The sequence below is a fragment of the Solanum tuberosum genome, unplaced genomic scaffold (assembly GCF_000226075.1).
Source record: "Solanum tuberosum cultivar DM 1-3 516 R44 unplaced genomic scaffold, SolTub_3.0 scf00092, whole genome shotgun sequence".
NCBI lineage: Eukaryota > Viridiplantae > Streptophyta > Magnoliopsida > Solanales > Solanaceae > Solanum > Solanum tuberosum.
Window position 1 is genome coordinate 1708886 of NW_006239019.1, and position 21850 is coordinate 1730735.

General features: G+C 36.3%; 3 protein-coding genes across 3 annotated transcripts in view; 1 reads left to right on the plus strand and 2 right to left on the minus strand.

Annotated features, from left to right (window-relative positions):
- The window catches only part of LOC102583728 (uncharacterized), a 7547-nt gene extending 1264 nt beyond the window's left edge, over positions 1-6283 (minus strand). Inside the window, exons 1-4 of the mRNA XM_006347775.2 lie at positions 5819-6283; positions 4710-4901; positions 613-766; positions 423-525 (exon numbers count right to left, since the gene is read on the minus strand). Coding sequence (XP_006347837.1) covers positions 423-525; positions 613-766; positions 4710-4901; positions 5819-6127 — 758 coding nt within the window. The 5' untranslated portion in view covers positions 6128-6283. The remainder of the gene's footprint in view (positions 1-422; positions 526-612; positions 767-4709; positions 4902-5818) is intronic.
- Positions 6284-8165: 1882 nt separating this feature from the next.
- On the minus strand, positions 8166-9418 carry LOC102584070 (LOB domain-containing protein 20). The gene is made up of 2 exons (XM_006347776.1): positions 9046-9418; positions 8166-8557 (listed from the first exon to the last, which is right to left on the minus strand). Exons 1-2 carry the CDS (start codon positions 9409-9411, stop codon positions 8198-8200), a joined length of 726 nt encoding a protein of 241 aa, XP_006347838.1. The 5' UTR covers positions 9412-9418; the 3' UTR covers positions 8166-8197.
- A 1748-nt stretch (positions 9419-11166) lies between these two features.
- LOC102584393 (mitochondrial import inner membrane translocase subunit TIM44-2) lies at positions 11167-21684 on the plus strand. Its single transcript, XM_006347777.2, has 14 exons — positions 11167-11411; positions 11517-11635; positions 13458-13541; positions 13678-13753; positions 15313-15357; positions 15450-15893; positions 15989-16057; positions 16272-16336; positions 16423-16491; positions 16573-16645; positions 17486-17590; positions 20501-20572; positions 20778-20840; positions 21216-21684. Exons 1-14 carry the CDS (start codon positions 11334-11336, stop codon positions 21345-21347), a joined length of 1494 nt encoding a protein of 497 aa, XP_006347839.1. The 5' UTR covers positions 11167-11333; the 3' UTR covers positions 21348-21684.
- The last annotated feature ends 166 nt before the right edge of the window (positions 21685-21850 follow it).

The following is a 21850-nucleotide window of genomic DNA, read 5'->3' on the forward strand; positions in this document are numbered from 1 at the left end:
TACCCCCCCCCCCCCCTCCCAGTTTACTTGTACTTGTCAAAATTGCATGTGATATCCCATTTTTTTTTTTCTTATGACAAGGGAAATCTGCAGTCGCTACCCTTTGGGTGCGCACCGCGTAAAACCCTCGCTCCTATGCAATAGCTCGCAAATCACGTAGGAGAGGTAACCCGCACTAGGCAAGCCCAGTGCGACGAGCTCGACCCAGAAGGCAAACCCCTTGCTTTCGCTGGCAAGGGGTTTCAAACTTGAGACCTCTGACATGGAAGTCCCAAGCCCAAACCACTGGGCCACCCCGAAGGGTGTGATATCCCAATTTCTGAACTCATACTATCATTAGTTCCAGTATTAAAATATGAATGCCCTTAATAATCACAGTGGATAAGAAAGAACATCATCTGAAGTCATTAAAGACGGCATACCATATTCCAAATCCAGTCCCATGTGCTGCAAGTGCACATGCAAGCAAGGCAGTTGCATTAACGCAAAACATGATGGAAATATAGTTCTGGAATGCAGGTCTTGCTGCAACGAGAGAAAGATACTAATAGTAAGGATACAATAGTATAAGTTCATAATAGACCCAACATAAATTCATGAGATGAAACTCACCTGGCAACCTTTCTCTCCATGTAGATCGATACATAAAAAAGATGAGGCCATATACTCCAGTCAGCAGCAACTTGTGAATAACCCACAAGGCCCATTGTGAGCCATTGTTGCTAACATCAAACAACTGAATACCAAATCCAAATAGGTAGATCCCCTGGGAGAATGAATAGCACGCATCAATACCTCTAGTATGATATAATTCACAAAAATAAGGCGTACGACTCGTAGTAAGGATGAGACACATAAGAAGCATGACAGAGGTGCTGAATGCTGACATGAGTCCCTGATCCTCATAGGACATAAACAATTCAAAAGCAACTGAAATAATTGGGAACTAGGTCATTCATCTAAAAATTCAAAGAGGATATAACCAGCAACATGACATGCCACAGAAACTTCCGACTTTCAACCTCATTTTGTGCCAGATACCTCCTCTTTTTTTAAGAGCTGTTACAACAAAATTAATCATTATAATGCCTCCCCTCTACCAATTTAAGCTTTCGTATGAGGTGATCGTGAACATGGTACCAAAGCATATAAAAATTCTGGTTTCAGAACTCACCACCACCAAACGTAAAGAAACAAAGGTGTTTCCACAGATTACCCAAATAAAATAAAAAATAAGGCCCACATGTCACTGGGCGTGTTAAGACATAATTACATAAATAAAAATTTCTCCCCTCAGACTACTTAAACTTTTAAATGAGGTGATCTAGAGAAATCTATCAAGCCCACAGCAGGAAAAGCTACATAGATTTGTTCAGAGAAGGAACAAGGTTTTACTTGAGCACATTATGATGCACAACATTGCATCTGCTGACAAATATAGATGCAGATAATAAAGTATATTTTCATGCAACTAATAAGAAAGCATGAATATATGTTACTTAAGTATATTTCTGCTTGTTCTCATTTATACATACACCGTCTTCAAATTGAATATCTTTTTTTTTTTGAAAATGGTAACGATGTATTATATCATAAAGTACATGGGTTGTACTCAAACCTTATATACAGATGCACTCTAGACACTCCTACTCTATTTCTATATTGAGTCTAAAACATCAACTATAGAGGCAGTGTCATTTGAGTATAATTGATTACACCAAAGACATAATAACAAAATGCAGTTTAGTTTAACATCCTGCACACTATTTTCTATGCCTTCAAAACATCTGGAATTCCTTTCTTTCCAGATTGCCCACCATATTGAAGCAGGGATAATTCTCCATCTAGTTCTGTCTTTTGCAAGGGCACCTGCCTCCTCCCAGCTGTACAAGGCCTCAGTAACTCTCCTAGGCATAGTCCAGGATATGCCTTTAAGGCTCAAGAAAATCCTCCAAAGCTGCTGAGTGTATTTGCAGTGTAGAAATAGATGGTTTACAGTTTCTAAGGTTTCCCCACATAGGAAACACCTAGAGCATAAGGTTATCCCCCTTTTCATTACATTATCCTGAGTCAGGGCAGCTTCCTTAGCTAGCAGCCAAATAAAGCATGAGACTTTGTGTGGGATTCTACACTTCCATACTTGTTTCCAAGGCCAGATGGGACTCTGCTGGCTTGATTCATCCATCAGCCTGTAAGCTGAATGCACTTTGAACTCTCCTCTATTGTTGCCTTTCCACCAAAGCATATCCTCATATGCCTGAAGTCCAGTAAAATGTCCAACCAAGTTGAGGAATTCTGCCAACCTCATCACTTCCCAGTCATTTGGTTCTCTCCTGAAGATGAAATTCCACCCTTGTGGTGTCCATAGTTCTGCAATAGTTCTTTGTTGGAACATTGCCAGATTGTAAATATCAGGGAAAAGAGTTTCCAGGTTACCTTTCTCATGCCATTCATCCTTCCAGAATTTGATCTTGTTCCCATTCCCCACTTTCATCTTGAATTTGGGTTTAACTTCCTCCCATAATGCTCTTATGGATCTCCATAAACTGATCCCATAAGGTGTGGTCACAATCTTAGTCATCCAACTATCTTCATTCTCATATTTGGCACTTATCGCTCTTCTCCGAAGTGTTTGGTTTTCATTTGAGTATTTCCACAACCACTTCATTAAGAGTGCTTTGCCATGTAGCTCCATATTCTTTATTCCCAGACCACCATTCTTCTTTCCAGTTGTCACTGCATTCTATTTAACTAGATGAAAGCCTCTATTCTCTTTGTTTCCTTGCCACAAGAACTTCCTTCTTATGCTGTCTAGTCTTTTAGTGATCCCTGGTGGGATGGAAAATAAAGACAGCATGTAAGTTGGGAGAGCATCCAGGACTGAGTAAATGAGGGTCAGTCTACCCCCTCTTGACAAAGTACTGAGTTTTCCATCTGGCCAGCTTCTTCTCACACTTCTCTATCACACCATTCCAAATTTCTAAGGACTTGGATTTTGCTCCCAATGGCATACCCAAATATGTTGTAGGTAGAGTACCTACTTCACCCCCTAGAATTGAAGCTAACAAGTCTATGTTGTTGACCTCATTGATAGTATACGTAGAACTTTTAATCCAGTTAATGTGCAACCCGGATACCCCTTCAAACAGCACCAGGATCACCCTTAAGTATTTTAGTTGGTCTTCCTCAACTCCACAAAAAATCAGTGTATCATCTGCATACTGAAGATGTGTCACCTCCAAGCTTTCTGTATTTTCTCTAGCCACATCAAAACCTTTTACCCATTCTCTCATATTTGTTGTCTTGAGCATATTATTCATCCCCTCCATAGTAATTAAAAACAAGAAAGGGGACAATGGGTGACTTTTTTCTTTATCCTCCTCAAGTTAAATCTCGCTCATGATTGGGTGACTTTTTTTCTTTATCCTTGTTTGACTATCTTCAGATCCAAATTGCAACTTGAACTCCTCCTACTTAGACTGCAAATGTACATTCAACTCTGGCACACCACGACATTACAAGTTGATATTACGATTAAAGAAGAGATTAAGTTGTATTGACAAGTGACTACTTAAGTCTACATAACCTTTTCAGTTATATAAGAAGTTCCACGACTTTCATTCGGTGAATGGCATTTTCTAACATAGTCTAATGAGGATAGTTTGAATTTCACTATTGAGCCACATGACATTTTATTTTTGAAATATTTTTATAATCGTGATGTCCATGCCAACTAATTAGCTTCCAAATGGGGGGCATGCTTAATTAAAGTAACTTGCAGAAGAGAGGTTTTGACCTATGAAATAGATGAGTCTACATGTGCCAGGAAGATCAGGAAATAATATAGCACCTATCTCCATTGCAGATTCTAGAGAATGTTTGGAGTTATTCCTAAGCCTTTGTGGTATTACATGGGTGGCGCTCCAGATTTTCCAGTTAAAGTAGCATGTTTTGAATGGGCTGCAACATGGGGGGCATGCTCAACTCAAAATAACTTGCAGAAGAGAGGTTTTGACCTATGACGTAGATGCTACCTGTATCAAGATGATCAGTAAACAATTTAGCACCTATTTCTCCATTGAAGATTTTCTAGAGAATGTTGGGAGTTATTCCAAAACCTTTGTGGTATAACATGGGTGATGTCTCAGAATGTGAAAGGTATAATGGAAGGTTGGCAGCAACAGGTGATACCAAAAGAGATAAAGCACACATAGAGAACTATTCCATTGTGCATCTTATGGATAATATGGCTGGAGCAGAACAAGACTTGCTTTGGAGGGCAGAGAACTCACATTTCTATCATTACGATAGATGTTTTCAAAATCTGTACTTTTGGTGTAAAGTGGCTCACTAGATAGTTCAAAACAGTATATGGTTCTCCTTCGTAGTGCTTACCGGTTCCCTCTTCCCTTTCCATTCAATATTCCTGTATCATCAACATTGGACACATCGCTTTCTGTGTCCACTCTTCCCTTTCCCAAGCAACTTTTCTATTTTCCCACACTGGACACGTCCCTTTTCCTCATAACATAATAAGAAAATGAACATTTAATCCTCTTTTTCTTCTCCTTCTTACATTATCCTAGCAGAAAAACTATGTGCCTCTAAGCCATATGAACTTGGCTTTAAGCTATTGCATAAACATGGTAACAGCAGCGTTAAGCAACAAAGAAGTGAAAGTTTGGTGATTAAACAGAACAGGATCGCACCTTTAGAGATATATCTAAACCTACTACAATTGCTGAGATTAGGAAAGTCTGTGTTAGCGCCTCACGTCCACTAGCGTGGTTCCCTTGAAGTAGAAAGGCTATCAAGCTTACTTCGAGAAATAGCATGCCAGATGTTGTGAACAAGGAGATGACACTCCACATGAATTGTTTCCCTGGAGCACACTCCCATGCCTGTGCGAAAAGTGGGTTAAAGAAGATAATGATAGACAGATAAATCAATTTAGCTTAATTACAGGTAGATCTTTAGGCAAATGTGCACCAACCACTACAAATTGGACAGCTGGAAGCATCAATACAAAATTGATATGATACATAGTGTATTTAAATGGAGATATCCTCTTCGTGAGAACCAAAAGAAACATGTTTTTAGAACATAAAATAGAAGCTTTAAGAAAGCAAGAAAGAAGCTCTTTTACATGGTCAAGCCCATAAAGGGAAGCATTTAATGCATTAGGGACCAAAAACAACTCAAAAATTTGTCAATACTCAATACCACACATAATAGGAGGTTGCAGTAAAATAATTCTACATGACCATGTCATAAGCAGGATTTACTAACTTTTCTTTTGTTTCTACGTTTTTGTTTTATTATTCCACAGGAAACACCTCTATATAAGAGTTGTGTTTTTCCAAGTTGAAGGAAGCAGGAACAGACATATTGACAAAGGAGGTTGCCATAAATAAGTCCAGCAAAAGCTGTAATATCCTTCTCTGACAGTTAGCAAGTAAGGATGGTCATTGGCACATTTCAAGAAGGATCAATCACATGTTTATGTACATAGCTAGAAACAACTCACTAACCCCTAATTATAGCTAGAAATAAAAATTCCATTATGAGTAATAGTAAATGGCGATTGTACTAATTGTTTTTGATGGAACATTGCTTCGCTGCAACTTTATCAGAGAAAAGTAAGACCAATCCCTTGGCGGACGTAGTACCTTAGAAAGTTCTATATTTTCTTTTTCATTATATTCATTTGTGCTAATTTCAAGATGTATGAACATTATTACAGGAAGAACAGATATCAGAACCAAAGATTATATAAAGTTAGTAATAATTAACACTTAACAGGATAACAAATAGATACCTGAAGAGAACACCAGGCCAAATTGAAGATGCTAACAAGCCAGAGAATGGCATAGAGAACAGCTACTACATGCGATCGACCATTAGAAACCTTCGAGAAGCTTCTCTTGGCTTGGGAAGCCAAATATAGAACAAATAGTACTGACGGAACTATCATCAACACATTATGCCATAAACCGTGGCACTCCACGAACCAACCGCCGCCGCCACCGCCGCCATCTCCTCCTGCTCCGACCACGGCTGTTGCGGAAGAAGACGGTGATAGCTCCGCCACTATGGATTCAACAGATCTCATCTTCCAATCAATCATCAAAAGCCCTGACTTCAGCTAATCCCTATTATTAATTATAGATAACTGATCGGAAGTTGGGGACCGGTTTAGGTAGAGAATTCTAAATACAATCGGATTCTTTTTTGCGTCGGTTTTTAAACGAAAAAGAAAAGGTCAAACTATTTGGTAGCTAGCAGGACCGATTTAATTAATTTTTAAATAAGTTATTCGTATTAGTTAAGAAAATAAGCTATATATATCTTTATAATTTAGAAATTTATATAACAATTATATTTTTAATATATGCTTAATTTAATCAGCTCTGCATAATATAATACATCAATTTTTTCATAATTTATAGTACATATTAATTATATAAATTTTTAAATTGCAAACTAAAATTGATATTCATTATATATATGAAGAATAATATATTTTCTAACTAGTCGTCAAATGACTAAACATATTACGGCTCAATAATAGCGAAATTACCGGTTGCGTTATTTTCAATTTTGTTACAAACCATTGTCAGTTTGTCACTCTATTGTTGATTTGTTTATCACTCTTATTTTTGTAATTATTTGCTTTGTTTCAACATATATGTTGTAATTTTTAAAAATATTTGTTCTAAAAAAGAAAATTATTTAATAAATAAAAGATTATTTTTTTTCATTTTACCTTTGATATAATTATTTTTGAAAATGAACACTTTAATTAGGAGGTAATAACACACACATATATATAGTAAATATTTAATGAAAAGAGATTAGTATTATGTTAAGACATACTCCGTTTACGTCCATGTTGTCTCGCTCATATAAATAAGAATAAAATAGCTTTATCTAATATTTTCTTTTAAAATATGTAAAAGATAAAAGCAATTGAAGAAAATAGTAAAACATATGAAAGTACGTATGAAAATAATGAATCATATTTGATTTAGCTTGTTTTCTGACGTGACTTTCTGATAATGTCTTCAGAAAATCAAATATTGAATGAGCTTGAGAGTGTTCAGTTACAAAACACCGGAAACATGCAATAAGTAAAAAATGTGTTAGGAAACAAATGATTGGTAGAGACATATTTAAAGCTAAATCCTAGATAACGCCGTGTGTGAATCGTCCACGTTGACTCATATTTACACGTTGTTTCCGTTATACGTTGGATTATGCACGTTGTTTCCGTTATATGTTGGATTATGTAACTTTTGAAAAGGACCCACATTCCTTAAGACTAGTTACACTTTTGAGTTTATCTTGACTGATCATTGTTCGATTTTTGATCTCATGAAGTCCTAGAGCTAGATGAGTTTATGATATTCTCTTGGATCTTCACAACCTGGTCTCGAGTCTTTAACAAACAAGATCAACCTTAGCATACTGGTCATGCTCATATGTTAGATTCCATATGTCGTCTTTGCTAAGTCAAAACTAATATGTTCCCATATATATTTATCACGCGTTACCTTATGATTCGACCACTTGTTCTATTCAATAATTTTTAATATATATATACAAGAGTCTTCTTTTATTTGCATAGGAGCATGAAATATGTTCCACCCCTCATTACTTTCGTGCTAAAACACAACAGTAATTTTAAAAAGTGAAGTTCTACCTTAAGTTAATATATAATATTCTGTCAGTGTTAAACATTCTTTTAATTAGAAGACATTTACATGTCAACCTTTTTCAAAATGTGGGTTTAAAATTTTGAAAATAATTAAATTATGTTACTTGTTTCAAAATTTAAAAATGATATGATAATACAGACATACGTGGATTTAGGATTTAAGAATTACGAATTCAAATTTTTATAGTTCTATGCGTTGAGGTACTCATTGTATTCTTAAAGGTATATGAGTTTTATCTGCCATTTTTTGCAATTTTCATAAATTTTTATCCATAAGTTTATACTCTGCGTTGAAAGTATTGAGTTCAAATGAATTTATTATGAATATCGTGAATTCAATATTAGGGGAAGCTGAAAGTGAAAGTAAAAGTAAGGAGTGAAATATTTACTATTATATATAGATAACTTTTTCTATAAACATAAATGGTAATTAAAACAGCTCAATTATTCGTAAAATTAAAGGTGTAGTGTGATATTACTTCATAGGGAATGAAACATGTGATTAGTAAAAGCAAGTGGATTATGGCTTTCTTCTTCCTCCTCTTCCTCATCATGGAGTTGATGAATTGGGTCACAACTTGGAGAGTTATTAGCAGTACAGGTAACTGATCCATGCAGTTGATGATGATGATCAAAAATATTAGTAGTGGAGTTATTGAAATTGTTGACGAGGTTAATATTGTTGTTTGAAATAGATGAATTGTTTGAGTAACTTGGCTGTAGAATTGCAATGTGTTGTTCTTGTTGTTGTGAAATATTGTGATAGGCATTTGCCATTGCATATCTGCTGTTCATTATCTGTGTCTGCACTATTGCTAGCTCTGATTGTAAGGATGCCACCTACAAAAAAAATAAATGTACTAGCTCATGTTAGTCTAATATTGTATTTTAATTCGCGGTATGAGATAGTCTACTTTATTTTCTAGATTATTATATATTTTTACTGCATCGATCAGTTATCTCTATTTATCTTTTAGGTAATAATTAATGATTTCGTAGTTCAACTTTTTAGAATTTTTTTTTCCTATTAAAATTATGTGCATTATATTATATCACATAAAGACTCAAAAACCTCAACCTATCTCACTTATTCAGCTTAATTGGTGTTGAAAATGACATCAATTTTAACTCCATTCATCAACCTTGTTTTATTAATTAAAAAATTATGCTTAGTAGTTTAAAATATTACTACTACTAATATTCACCAAGGCATAGCTAGGATTTAACTAAGGGTATTTAAGAATCAAATATCATCTATGCATAAAAAATTGTATATTAGATGAGCATATATAATTTTTCGACGAAGAATATTCTAGACATTTTTTTACCTGTTGTTGCAAAGCAAGAATGGTTGAGACACAACCATAAACAGGATCCGAGAGCCTAGCTTGAGCTTCATAAGTAATAGTGACCACCGCGTCTTGCCGCCGGTTAGCCGGAATGTGCAACAATAGCTTAGACACATTGCTGGCTCCAAACACCTTGTGCACGGCTGCAAACCGAGCCGCGCCTTGGTCGGAGCCAAAGTAGGGAGCGAAAACGCACCCATTGATGCATTTTCTTCTCAAGAACTTGCATGCACCACAAGGGGCCGTGGAAGCTAGAAGAACGCCTGAGGCTTGCTGCTCCACGGCCCCTGAAACACGCTTTCCAGGGCCCTTATGCCGGTCGCCATCACTTGATGGCTCATCCATGTGGTGGCTTTTGTTAAAGGGAAAGTGAGAATGTAGTTTATTAAGATGTAATTAGAAGAGAAAGGGTGTTTATAAGAAAAGGAATGAAGAAAGGCACGTAACTCTCGTGAAGGGTTGGCAAAGGTAAAGACGTTAAGGTTGGTGAGAGTACTTGAGAATGGGGGAGGTGAAAAGAGGAATGTAATACTTCTTGGGTGTGAGGGGCACGTGCAAAGAGAGTGTTGTGCATATGTTCACTTTTCTGTTTGGATTGTTGTTACGTATTGTTTCATAACGTAATATGATAGTACTATATTATTTAAATAAATACTTATTTTCCATCATTACATAATATCACACGTCAACAGTTTGAAGGCTAAACCTACAAGATTTTGTGGGCAGTTTGGGAGAGTTTAAGTTTGTTATGATTGGGAGGGCTGTCTGTGAGGGGAGGACACAAGATTTATGCTGCCCGTGGCCCGTGGGAATTTGGAAACCAGACGTATTTAGTTATAATCATGTAAACAATACTTTTACTAGTCTCTACTATGTCATGCTTTCTTTGCAGTTGATGCAAGGCTTTGCATAATCAACCTGTGTATACTAAACTCTCTTCTTCTTTTCTGAGTCTCTTAAAGATTTCCTTTTATGAGGTCATGTATTTGAAGCAACGATCAAAAATGTCTTCTTAGAAAATATCTTACAAAAAAATAAGTGAAATTTGTAGTATTTATTTTCTTGTATTCAATACGTAGATGAAAAATATATGTATATAATTTGGACAAATAATATAGATTGTAAGTTGGGGTGGCAGGGATAGCCGGATGGGGGCTACGAGGGGTGGGGTGAGGATGACATGTGTTGCACGGTGTGGGAAAGACGTAGTAAATGTCAAATATCATTCGTCGAACTTATTTTTCCTATCTTTACTTTATTACTTAGTAATTTTCTTATTTTTAAGGGACTTGTTTTTTTATAGAATATATATATATTTTAAATTTGTTGACCAATAAATATGGGAAAATCGGAAATTGAAAAACACTTGTCTTGCACAACAATTATGTGTAGTTTTTTCGTTGCACGACAATTATTTAGTCTAGAAATTGATGTACACGTGTCATTTTTTTTCTCCAAAATTGAAAAGAATTTATAGAATGTTAAAGAGTATTGGAACTATAACTATTCTGTCCATTTCTTTTTATCTGCTAGATCACCAACAATATTTATCTTTGTAAATCAACTTGTAAGTTTACTTCGTAAAAATATTCTTTTCAACGGTTGAAATTTCTTATGACAATAGATAATGAGATTTCTGCCTTTTAAGCCCGTATACCATCAGAAGGTATTTAATTTAAACATTTTCTATGATCTTTATACTAATAGGGTTCATTTGATAACTAATTTGGAGGTGAGTTACGTATACATAAAATTATATAAGTAACATCAAATTAACAATTGATTAAGAGGTAAGCTATTCATGTATACACCTAGTATAATGTTTGTTTTGCAATTTAGAAACTCATATAACTAGCTAATCATATACTATAAGATATGATAAAATTTATATATTACAATATATTTCATACAAGATAAAAAATAAAATAACTAAGACATACGTAAATATTTTCATGACTTATTTCAGTATTTGCATAACTCTAATCAGCTATCAAATTGAATGTGTACTCCCATAATTTAAATTAAAATAGTAATACATTGAAATGCTATTGAGTTATTTTTAGTTTGGAAAAATGATACTCTATAATACTGTGTACTGTGTACTACTACTGGGGTTTATCGTGCGGCCCAAACAAGTCTTCTAACATTAGGGCAGGAACGGAAAGAAGAAGGGCTTACTACAGACCTTCGTTTTCTTCTTCACCAGAAGGTAAAAGACACAAGAAAATCTGCATTTCTTCTTCATTAAATCAGCAAAAGGGCTCGGAATGACCAGCAGAAAGATTGTGCGGGACTTGTTTATCTCCAAACAACCTGTTTTCCGCCGAATATTAGCACCGCAACAGGTTCTTGTCTGTGTTGTTGTTGTTTTTCTTCTTTATTGAATTTGTGCTTAATTGTTATTGTTTATAATTTGTAATTTTTTTAAATTTTTTTTATGTTTGCATTAGGTGGTTTCTGGTAGAGTTGCAACAAATTTGAGGTTTGTTGGAGCAGATGGGTATCTGGGTATTCGTCATTTCGGTGTATTCAATGAGTTCTCCAAGAAAGTTAAAGGCGAAGTAGATAGGTATTTGCTCTTTCTCTATTGCTTTTTTTACTTTCTTGGATATTGGTATTAAAGAAGAAAAAGGGATTTTGTACCAGCTAGGGAATTTTATTATTTGAATTTGAAGTTCCCTTTGTATCTAATTTTGTGATCAACGCTGGGCTTGATTTCATTTCATTAGTTGGTGAAGATGCGCAAAAGATCCCCTTAAAGCCTACCAAACTATATATACAAAAGAATTAGTTAAGCCAAAGTATATATGAAATAAAAACGAGATATTGTATATCTTAAGTATTTTCTAATTGCCTTGAAAAATCCTCCAGTTCCTTTGATGGACATGATGGACACATGGTTGCAAGCTTCTTTAGCCTTCATCTGTCCATAGCCTCTAAACTATCTTTGGGATTCTCAATCAATGTCACATTGAGAGAATTCCCTTTCCCAAAACTATGAAGCTGCCTGCTCTATAGTGTAACAGAAAGTGAATCAACATATGCTTGCACCCTCTGCACTTAAATCTCCCACTTAAGTAAATGCATTTATTCTTTATCGGATTGTCTTCATAAGGATTTCATTCCGCGACACACCCAAGTAAAAGGAGCAACTTTCTTGGGTTCCTTTGTATGAGAATCTCCTTTTACGATGTCTTCTTTTCTTCTCAATTAATTAGACCGTAGGAATAAGATTTTAATGACAATGTACACACACTAACCGTCTTTATGCCATCCTACCCTTCTCATGTTCCACTTGTCAGATACTCAATCTGAATAGCTCCTGAAAAGCTAAATTCCCATGATATTCCCTTGAATGATTTCTATGGTCATGTTAGCTACAAGCCCATAATTGCATTCCTATTATGAGCAATAGCTAACACCGGTGATCATAGATTGCATCTTCATGCCACATATCCAACCAAAATTTTCCATTCCCAGTGACGAAGTCAATGAATCTAAGGAAGCCATCTTTTTCTTCATAATCCCTTTTCGCAGATGCGCTCATTAAATGGCTAGTTACTTCATCTGAAAACCATTCATTCATGTCGCATATTTAGCAACTATTACTTTCTTCATAATTCATCTCTTTTTGTGTTTATCTCTACCACCATTTGTGTACATGGCCATATTAGATACAATAGTTTCCTGACCCTTAGACCACTCTAAACAGATATTAGTTTCTTTTTCTCCATGAAATGATATTGCTTGTGGCAATGTTTTTCTTCCTAGAGAAGATTCCTTATCATTTTATCCTATGTCCACACTTGTCATACGAAAAGGGGACACACACAGGTATGTGGAAATGCTAGACAATGTAGTTTTTTCAAATATGTTATTTCACTCTTAGGCGGGTTATGTCTTCCACTCAACTTAACTTGCATTCAACATTTCTAATCATTGATTACTACATCTTTATCCTTAAAATCCTCAACAGAAATGGCTACCTTACATTCATTAGTTGGCGAGATTTGTCGAAATGCAGTATGAGGAACCTGATTCTGAGCATTTCTTTTTTTCCTTCGGAGTGGGTGATATGGGGACATGTTGTTATCTTTTGAAGTGAGATGGTAGAGAATACAACTATTTCTCAATTTTTTTTTTTGAAATTGGTAACATTGTATTCCTCAGCATTAAGGGCTATGCTGGCCACCTCCAAAAGTGTTAGTTACATAGAAAAACCAACAAAAAAACAGGACTACTTACAAAGCTCCTATGAAATCCACTAGTTGTATTTCTCAATTTTATGATTATCAAGTTTCTAGTTGTCAGTGTCGCGCTCTCCATCTATTTACTTCTAAGACTTTGTTGAGGGTGTCATTGGGTTTATTCCTCAATGCTTATTGCTGCAGTAATCAAGAATTCCAACAGTCAGTCAAGGTGTTGAAGGAGAAAGCAGAGGAGTTAAAAGGGGTGAAAGAAGATCTTAAAACAAGGTGCCTTTTAGATTTCCTTTAAATGTAATTTTAAAAGGTTTTAGCCTTTTCTTTAAGGGGCTGAGACATACTGTTGTATGTCAAGGCTGGCAGAACTACCAATGGGGACCCTGAAATGGTGAACTGGCAAATGCAGAACGAAGCAGACAACTGAGCAGCTTTACAAGCATGTCGATGGTGTTTGGACGGAAGCTGAAGCTACGGCAAAAAAGGTAATACTGTAATGGTGCACCCTCCATCAGTCTCTTGGGTGCTGGTCTAATATTTCGTTGCTGATTGAGATTTTTCTAAAATGAATGCTCCCAAGCATATATTTTATCTCAAGACTATTTTAGCAGCTGTTCATGGCTGTGCAAAGCTGCTTCTAGGTATCTAGATGGTATGCCAGGTTGATTCATATTATTCTGTTGCCTTTTTATAATATAATAAAAAATCTGTTATGGGAGATTCAGAGGATGCAATGAGTATAAAAGCACCCCTCTAGCCCCTCAAAAATGAAGGGATATAAAGCCCAGGCATTACATCATTTATAAACTTTGAATTGCAGTGGCAAGTTAGATTAAATCGACATCTATCTTTCAATCTATCTTTGGAGTGTAAACACTTACGGGACATTCTTGATTCCTTTCTCCACCATTGTGTTTGTGTCCATAGAATACATGCTGGTATGGTTCTCTATATCTTGCAACTGAGCTCCCTCTTTTCCTTCTAGTAAGCTGTTATAGACAACTTTTAGGGATTCAAGTATGTCTCCCTGATATCAAATAAGTCGAAAACATGTCTCACAACTCTTTTGCAGCTTTCTAGTGAATAAATAGACGATTCACAATGTCCACTTCTGTTTTACACATACCGGATCCTCTTGTACACGGTGTCCCACCCTTTCTTTTAATATAGTAATACAAATATTTGCAATCAAGTATCTTTTTTTATGGGTAATATTTGCAATGAAGTTTTGTACATAGTTTATCCTCTGTCAAGCACCATGCTCTACTGTCCAGCAAAACATGAGACTTTTCTTGGTGCATTATTTCTCTGGAGATCTTTTCCTCTGGTGCACCAACATTTGAGATCATTCTTTGCAGTGAAGTTTTGTCTTATTGTTGAAGTTTGTAACCATCTCATTTAAAAGCTTAAGCCGTTAGAGATAACATACTTTTATTTGATAAATTACGTCTTCACACCCCCTCACGAGTGAGTAATTTCTTTTCATGGTCCAAGCACGTGGAAAAAAATTTCGATGATGGGTGGTGGCGAGACTCAAACCCATGCCCTCTGCCTACTCTGATAGCAATTTGAGGTGTGTGATCGTCTCAGCTAAAAGCTTATGTTGCTAGAGAGAGCATAACTTTATATAATTAATTATGTTTTCGGCACCTATCACTATTAATTAGCAAAGATGTTGATCTTTCAACTACAAATCACTCCATGAAGGCTAGATGTTTATTTTGCATCTTTGATTGGAACAAACTGTCCTATAATGTTGATGCATTTCTAGACTTTGTTAGTTCCCTAACCTTGACTTTCCCACTTGTTTGTGTTTCCCCCTACGTATTTTTTGTTTTTTTGGGTTAGCTTCTTGGTTCTGCCATAACATTATGTAATGGAGCTAACTATTTGCTCTTGTATTGAATGCTTTTCCTTGAAGCCAGTAATAAAACACTTCCATTTAAAAAAAGATATTGATCTGTCAACCTCCGAATCCTGAAAGTTCCTTAAAAAATGTCTAGTTTAGTCACTGCCTTTTGAGTTAATATAATTTGTCTTGTAGGTTTATGCCAATGTGGAGGAAAAAATATCTGCTACTAAAGAGGAGGTTGGTAGTTCTTTCCTGAGCTCTTTTTAGCACATGTCCCGATTATGATGAATTCTTTAAGAGAGTGACAGTTGACCCTGATTCGTTTATAGGTCAGGTCAAGTTTTCGGACAGGGAAGGAAGAAACTCCAGGATCAAGTGGTCATTCAGATACTTCTGGTTCAAATACCAATGAGAGTAGTGAGTCTGCATCAGCAAAAACTCAACAGGAGCAGCAGCAGCAGCAATCTTCTTCCAGTGATAATGCAGAAACAGTTTTTAGCAAGGTTAAGTCTGCTGCTTCATCCTTATCATCAAAAGTCTCACCAGCCTTCCAAAAAATAAAAGAAGCAAAGCCTGTTGACTTAGCCAAGAAGGGATATGGCATTATATTGGATGAATTGAAAGGTACTCCAGGTAAGAGAAAGCGCCTCGAACATTCTGCTCCTACACAAGAAACTTCATCAAACTTCGAGAGGAGCACAAGGACTGATGTTGCTGTCTTACCATCAAAGCAGTCAAAGTGGAATAAGAAATGGGAGGCACTCAAGGAAAAGGTAATTTTCTTTCTTATTAGTCCCTGTTGAGATTGAGTGAACTTGTCTTTTCCTCTCATAGTCCTAATTTTCCCTAAGTTTTTATTTATTTCCAGATGCAAGGTCACCCTGTGTTTAAGCGCTTCACTGGCATGAGTGAACCTGTTGTAACAAAAAGCCAGGAGGTACTTTCTGATTCTCTGTAGAATTTAACCATTTGTGATATGTTTTCATTTTCAAACTCTCGTTATCTGCTATATTTAACCCAATGAGGATATACATCCAGAAAGCATTTGTAAGTGAGGATTTTTAGCACAAAATCATTTAGCTGATAGCAGCAGCAGTGAATTTGGATTGCATTTATATGAAGTTATCTGAAATATTTATGTGGTATGACAGATTGCAGAAGATATTCGTGAGAGATGGGAAACGAGTGATCATCCCGTTGTTCATAAAATCCAAGAGTATGGCTACATTCCAATTTTAATGCTGTGTCCTGGATAGAGTTCTATTTAAGATTAACTTATAGTTTCCATCTTAATGGTTGCAGTATAAATGAAACTGTGTTTGGAGAATCAACAGCTGCTTTGTCATTTAAAGAGATCCGCCGCAGAGATCCGTATGATTACAGCCTACTTTTGCTTGATTTTTCATTATCATTTTTGGCTTGTATAAGAAATTTGAAGTATGTCTTGTGAAGGTCATTCTCTTTACCTGAATTTGTTGCTGAGGTTCAAGAAGTGATTCGACCAGTTCTTGGTGCTTTCTTCAAAGTAAGTATGCACAAGTTCACTAAAGCTTATGGACACATGAACACGATTTCTCATGTGGGGGTAGAAATAGGAGAGGCAGACAGAAGGGTATGGGTTAGTCATGTGTTTGGTTCACAATTAGGAGTAGCGGGTGGTGCAATCTCTCCATGTCTATTTTTTTTTCGTGATTAATGATGAGACTCTTATTGTCTCCTATGCTTAGAATGTTGTGAAGCAGTTATCAACTTTCATTATGGTTTGTTAAAGTTATTATACATTTGACATTAGCTTCTTCGCTTGGAATGATTATGTTATATTTTGTTAAAAGATGTTAGTTTCTTGATATGTCATGATTTTCATGTCATGTCTATAGTTTTATTTTTATAATTATACACGAAAATGCTTCTTTTTTTTTTTGATGACAAGGGAAACCCGCAGCCGCTACCCTTTGGGTGCGCACAGGGTAAAACCCCCGCTCCTATGCAATAGCTCGCAAACCACATAGGAGAGGTAACCCGCACTAGGCAAGCCTGGTGCGACGAGCTTGACCCAGAAGGCAAACCCCTTGCTTTCGCTGGCAAGGGGTTTCGAACTTGAGACCTCCAACATGTCTAGTTTTTGACGCCTTCAAAGTTGGACAGAGAGGAGAATCTATGTGTCTCTTTATCATATAACCCAAATGAATGGATAAATACTTCAGAAGTAAATCAGTAGGTCCACCATTACCCTACCCTTCCTTTCTTGCCTCGTACCGAGCTCTATTTTGTCTTTCACTGCTTATTGAATCTTCTCGTGTTGATATACTGAAATATGTTATTTTTTCTTCTTCTTTCAATGATGTCTTGCTTTTTGGGTCATTAGGGAGACTCAGAGGTGTTGAAGAAATATTGCAGCAAAGAGGTAATTGAGCGGTGTAAAGCAGAGCATCAAGCTTTTGAAAGCCAGGGTATCATTTTTGATAACAAGGTAAGAGAAACGCAAGTTATGGTATTTTTTTTATTTTTTATTTTTGAACCACACCCCCAGGCCTTATCATAGATAAACAAGGCAAAATACATGGAGGGGGCATAGACCTTACCTCCATCCTATGGTGGTTCAAGAGTTGGTAGCCTACTAAGGTTCTCCAACTCTTCCCCATATTAGAAATGAAGCCTATCATCTAAGCACCTATGTGAGAGGACTCCTCTCGATACACAGAATCTAGGAAAACATAAATGAGGGAGACTCTCCCTTTACAAGAAAACGAAAATCTCTTCATAAAAGCTATAACTTAAAAAGAGATGAGATGACTGATAGATCACCAAAAAGGACCATTTGGAGTTCAAGCTCCTTCATAGGTCCACCATGCTGTTGAGCAAGTCAAGGGGGTTTCTTAATTCTTTTCATTTTCTTTCTTCTGAAACTTGCCATGCCTGCCTTGTCCTGCTGAAGATAAGCTGCTGCCTCTTTTGGAATTTGCTGGCTGGTGAAGTATAGTTGGGGACTGGTGACTTGATGACTATGTTTGGAGAGTGAATCTGCCACAAAGTTGGCTTCCCTGAGTGTGTGAATGCATTTGCAATGTGAGAAGTGAGTGGTAAGGGTGTGAAGCTGCTGCATTTGTGATGAGATGTTCCAAGAAGGGGCTGATTTGTTCAAAAACCAGTCCACCAGTATTTGTGAGTCAACTTCCAGTACCACTTTTTGATAATTCAACTGAACACACCATGATAAGCCAAATACAACTGTCTCCACTTCTGCTTGATTGTTGGTGCCATGTCCCAAAGGAACAGAATAAGCAAATATTAAGTCTCCATTGGAGTTTTTGAGAATACCTCCTGCTCCTATGCTGCCCGGATTGTCCAATGCACTTCCATCTGTGTTGAGTTTAAACCACTCATCTGGTGGTTTCATCCATTGGACAAGAGTGACCTTGGTTTCATGAAAGCACTTCTCAATAAGGATCACAGTTTCCATCCAGCTTGATGGCCAAGTGATGTAAGGAAATACAGTATGTAGTAAGTTGAAAGTATCCTTAAACACCAAGAACTTGACCCTTGCAATGTTAGATTGCTTGCCCCCATATTTTATTGCACACCTATTCTTCCACAAGTTCCAACAAATAAAGATTGGAGTGGATTGAAGAATAAGTTTATGGGCCTCATTTTTGTAGCTGTTTTCCCACCATCTCATAATCATATACCTAAGAGGAATATAATCAGTTTGGATTCCCAGGGAGTCAGCAAAGAATTTCCAAACCTTTTTGGCAAATATTCCAGCATTAAAAATGTGATCAATGGTATCCACTCCTGCTGGATGACAGCATAAACAGTCTGCAGGTTCTATGCCAAAACTGGAGAGTTTCTCATTTGTAGGAAGCCTGCCTCTTAATGCTCTCAGTTTATGGTATTGGCTTCCAGTTTGAATATTTATTTACACTGAAGAGGAATAACAATAAATGAAAAGTGCCGCTTTGCTTAAACTTTCAGTGTTGCAATCTGTTCTCAATGATTTCTATTAGCATGTCAGACAAGGTCAATAGTTAGTAAAAGTTGATAGAACTAAAATAGCCAAGACACTTTTCTTACAGCTGTAAATGATTACATTTTTATGCTGATACATGGGCTTATTCTGTTAATGTGAAGATGCAATTTGTGAGTTCCGTGCTTGTCAAGTCAAGGTCATAATCCTTGAAACTTTATGTTTAGATGCTGTTATGTTGATAGAGATTTTAGAACCGTTGTCCCTGACTATAACTATCTGACTTCTGTCATGAAACCTGTTCAACAAATCTAATACCTTGTAGAGTGATATTGTTTTTTTTAAATGCACCATTGTTCAACAAATCTAATACCTTGTAGAGTGATATTGTTTTTTTTTAAATGCGCCGTTGTTTTTTCTTTAGGTGTTATAGGGGTGTCAATAGTTAAAAGTATTTGTTCACACATCATAATTCGATTTACTGTTTCTCATTGGCCTTGATCTAAGCATTAGATGCTGCATTTGCTGTAGTTGTGGTCTTGATTTAAAATCATCCCAGATTTCCCACTTCTCGCTGTAGGAAATATGCTCAAACTGAAAATTCGGCATGAAACATGTGATCTCTCATTTTGCATCACACGGTATACGGCATTAAAGGGGTTGATTAGCTTGAGTTCAGTACTAATTGGTTTCTCTAGCATCAAACTTCCCTTTCCCTTTCCCGTGGTTTCTCCCCATTAAAAAGATTCCTCACCCACAACTGGCCCAAAAGGGAAGAAAGTCACGATCAATTCCTTTTTCAAATCCTGCTGCAGCTGCAAGAGGTATATGAAAGAGTGAAAAAGTGTTTTCGTTGTTGTGGAATAAGGAGCCTCTCTATCTTTTTGAGATAAAGGTAACTGTGTATTCACAAGAGCCTCTGTATCTGCACACATTTAGTTTATTCGTAGCTATTAGAGCAGGATCCACTTCTTGGGGATTACGAGTCGAAGCAATAACAAGAATAATTCTAGTAGAGCATCTTTCACAATCCCTGTAGAGATGGTTCATCCCAGAGTTCCCACCTCTCGCTGTAGGAAAGTCGCTCAAACTGAAAATTGGAAATGAAACTTGTGATCTCTCCTTTTGCATCACATAAATAAACTACATTAAAGGGAACGATTAGTGTGAGTTCAGTACTAATTGGTTTCTCTAGCATCAAACTTTCCTTTTATTTTTCCTCTCCTGTGGTTTCTCCCAATTGCTATTAGGAATCAAATAACCCTACTGAAAATGAGTTCACACCACCGCCATCCAAAAAAAAATGACTGGTGGCGGACAGATCCAACCTTCTTATTTCTGTGCACTTGTATATGGATGAATAAATGTCTAGACAATCTATATGGTTAACTACTCTCTCTCTCTCTCGTTGTGCAGATTTTACATATTTCGGACGTTGAAGTACGGGAGACAAAAATGATGGGAGACAGTCCCATTATCATTTTGGCGGTAAGCATTTCTCCTCTTTTTTTTTTATGTCTGGACTAATGCACCTCTTGACAGGGCTCTCTGCCTAACAAAGACTTGAAACATATTGTATATAAATTATGGAGAAATCCTGATAGTAATCTTTCTTTGGTAAATTTTTTTAAAAACATAGTGTATGAATGATGGAGAAACCCTGATAGTAATCTTTCTTTGGTAATTATCACAGTTCCAGACGCAACAGGTTTACTGCATACGTGATAAACTTGGTTCAATTAAAGAAGGGGGTCAGGTAAGCTTTATCCTCTGTTTTAGGTCGATATTATTTATGATGTCCAGCATTGGCTATTCAATGAATTGACCCTGCTGGTTAATTCGGTACTTTCTATTGATCATATCATCTGTGGTCAAATTGTGATTTTTCTATGTTACTAGCGTGATCTTCGTACATAAAAGTGTGTTACTACACGTAAACTCAGGATGTTCACGAGCATCAGTGTCAAGAATTTCCAAATTCGATGACTTTAAAAGCTCCTTCCTTAGAAAAAGCTTCTTTATTTAGACATCAATGTTGCTCTATAGAATGATCTCATCGTCAAAGCTAAGGCCTCTGAATTTGAAAATTAACCCTGGTGTGGCTAAATGTTGTTTTACTACATGTATTTAGGATACAATACACACTGTATACTATGCTTGGGCAATGCAACTAGTAGAAGCAGAAGAACTCGGAGAAGGAGCGATCCACCCTATATGGAGGCTTAAAGAGATGCAGCAACTTGGTGTTGCAGCCCTCATCTAAATGAACTCATCATGGGGAGTGGATAATGTTGCTGCCTGCGCCTTGTTCATGTTCTCTTGCACTTAATTTGTGCAGAAAAATTTTTGCAATAAATTTTTGCCCTTTCCTCCGTTGGAACGGCGGCATCATGTATTCAAATTAATGAGGAGATAGGATATTTTTTCACTATACTTGAGCAACCATGAACACTGCAAAAATAGAATATTCATGATAGTTTTGCAGAACTATATTCGTTACGATTTTAAGGTGTATGGACTGACTGTATAAAGGCTTACTACGCTATAGTTAACTTGATATAACGAATTAGTTACGATTTTTACGAGGTGACATTTAATACTCTCTCTATTTCCATTTATATGTCTTATTAAAAATTTTAAGGAGTATTTATCATTTCAAAAAATTAATGCATAAATGTCGTTATTTTTCTTATTTTACCTTTTAAAGTTATTAGTTTTGAAAAGATATATTTGTCTAATATAGAAAAGCTTCATTAGTCAAATTAA

What these genes read in the sequence shown, in the direction of transcription:
- LOC102584070 (XM_006347776.1), bottom strand. Translation starts at nt 9,411, where the DNA reads ATGGATGAGCCATCAAGTGATGGCGACCGGCATAAGGGCCCTGGAAAG. An exon ending in TTCTTGCTTTGCAACAACAG is followed by an intron (nt 8,558 to 9,045) that starts GTAAAAAAATGT and finishes TTTTTTTTGTAG; the next exon opens with GTGGCATCCTTACAATCAGA.
- LOC102584393 (XM_006347777.2), top strand. Translation starts at nt 11,334, where the DNA reads ATGACCAGCAGAAAGATTGTGCGGGACTTGTTTATCTCCAAACAACCT. An exon ending in GTATCATTTTTGATAACAAG is followed by an intron (nt 17,591 to 20,500) that starts GTAAGAGAAACG and finishes CTCGTTGTGCAG; the next exon opens with ATTTTACATATTTCGGACGT. An exon ending in GTCCCATTATCATTTTGGCG is followed by an intron (nt 20,573 to 20,777) that starts GTAAGCATTTCT and finishes TAATTATCACAG; the next exon opens with TTCCAGACGCAACAGGTTTA.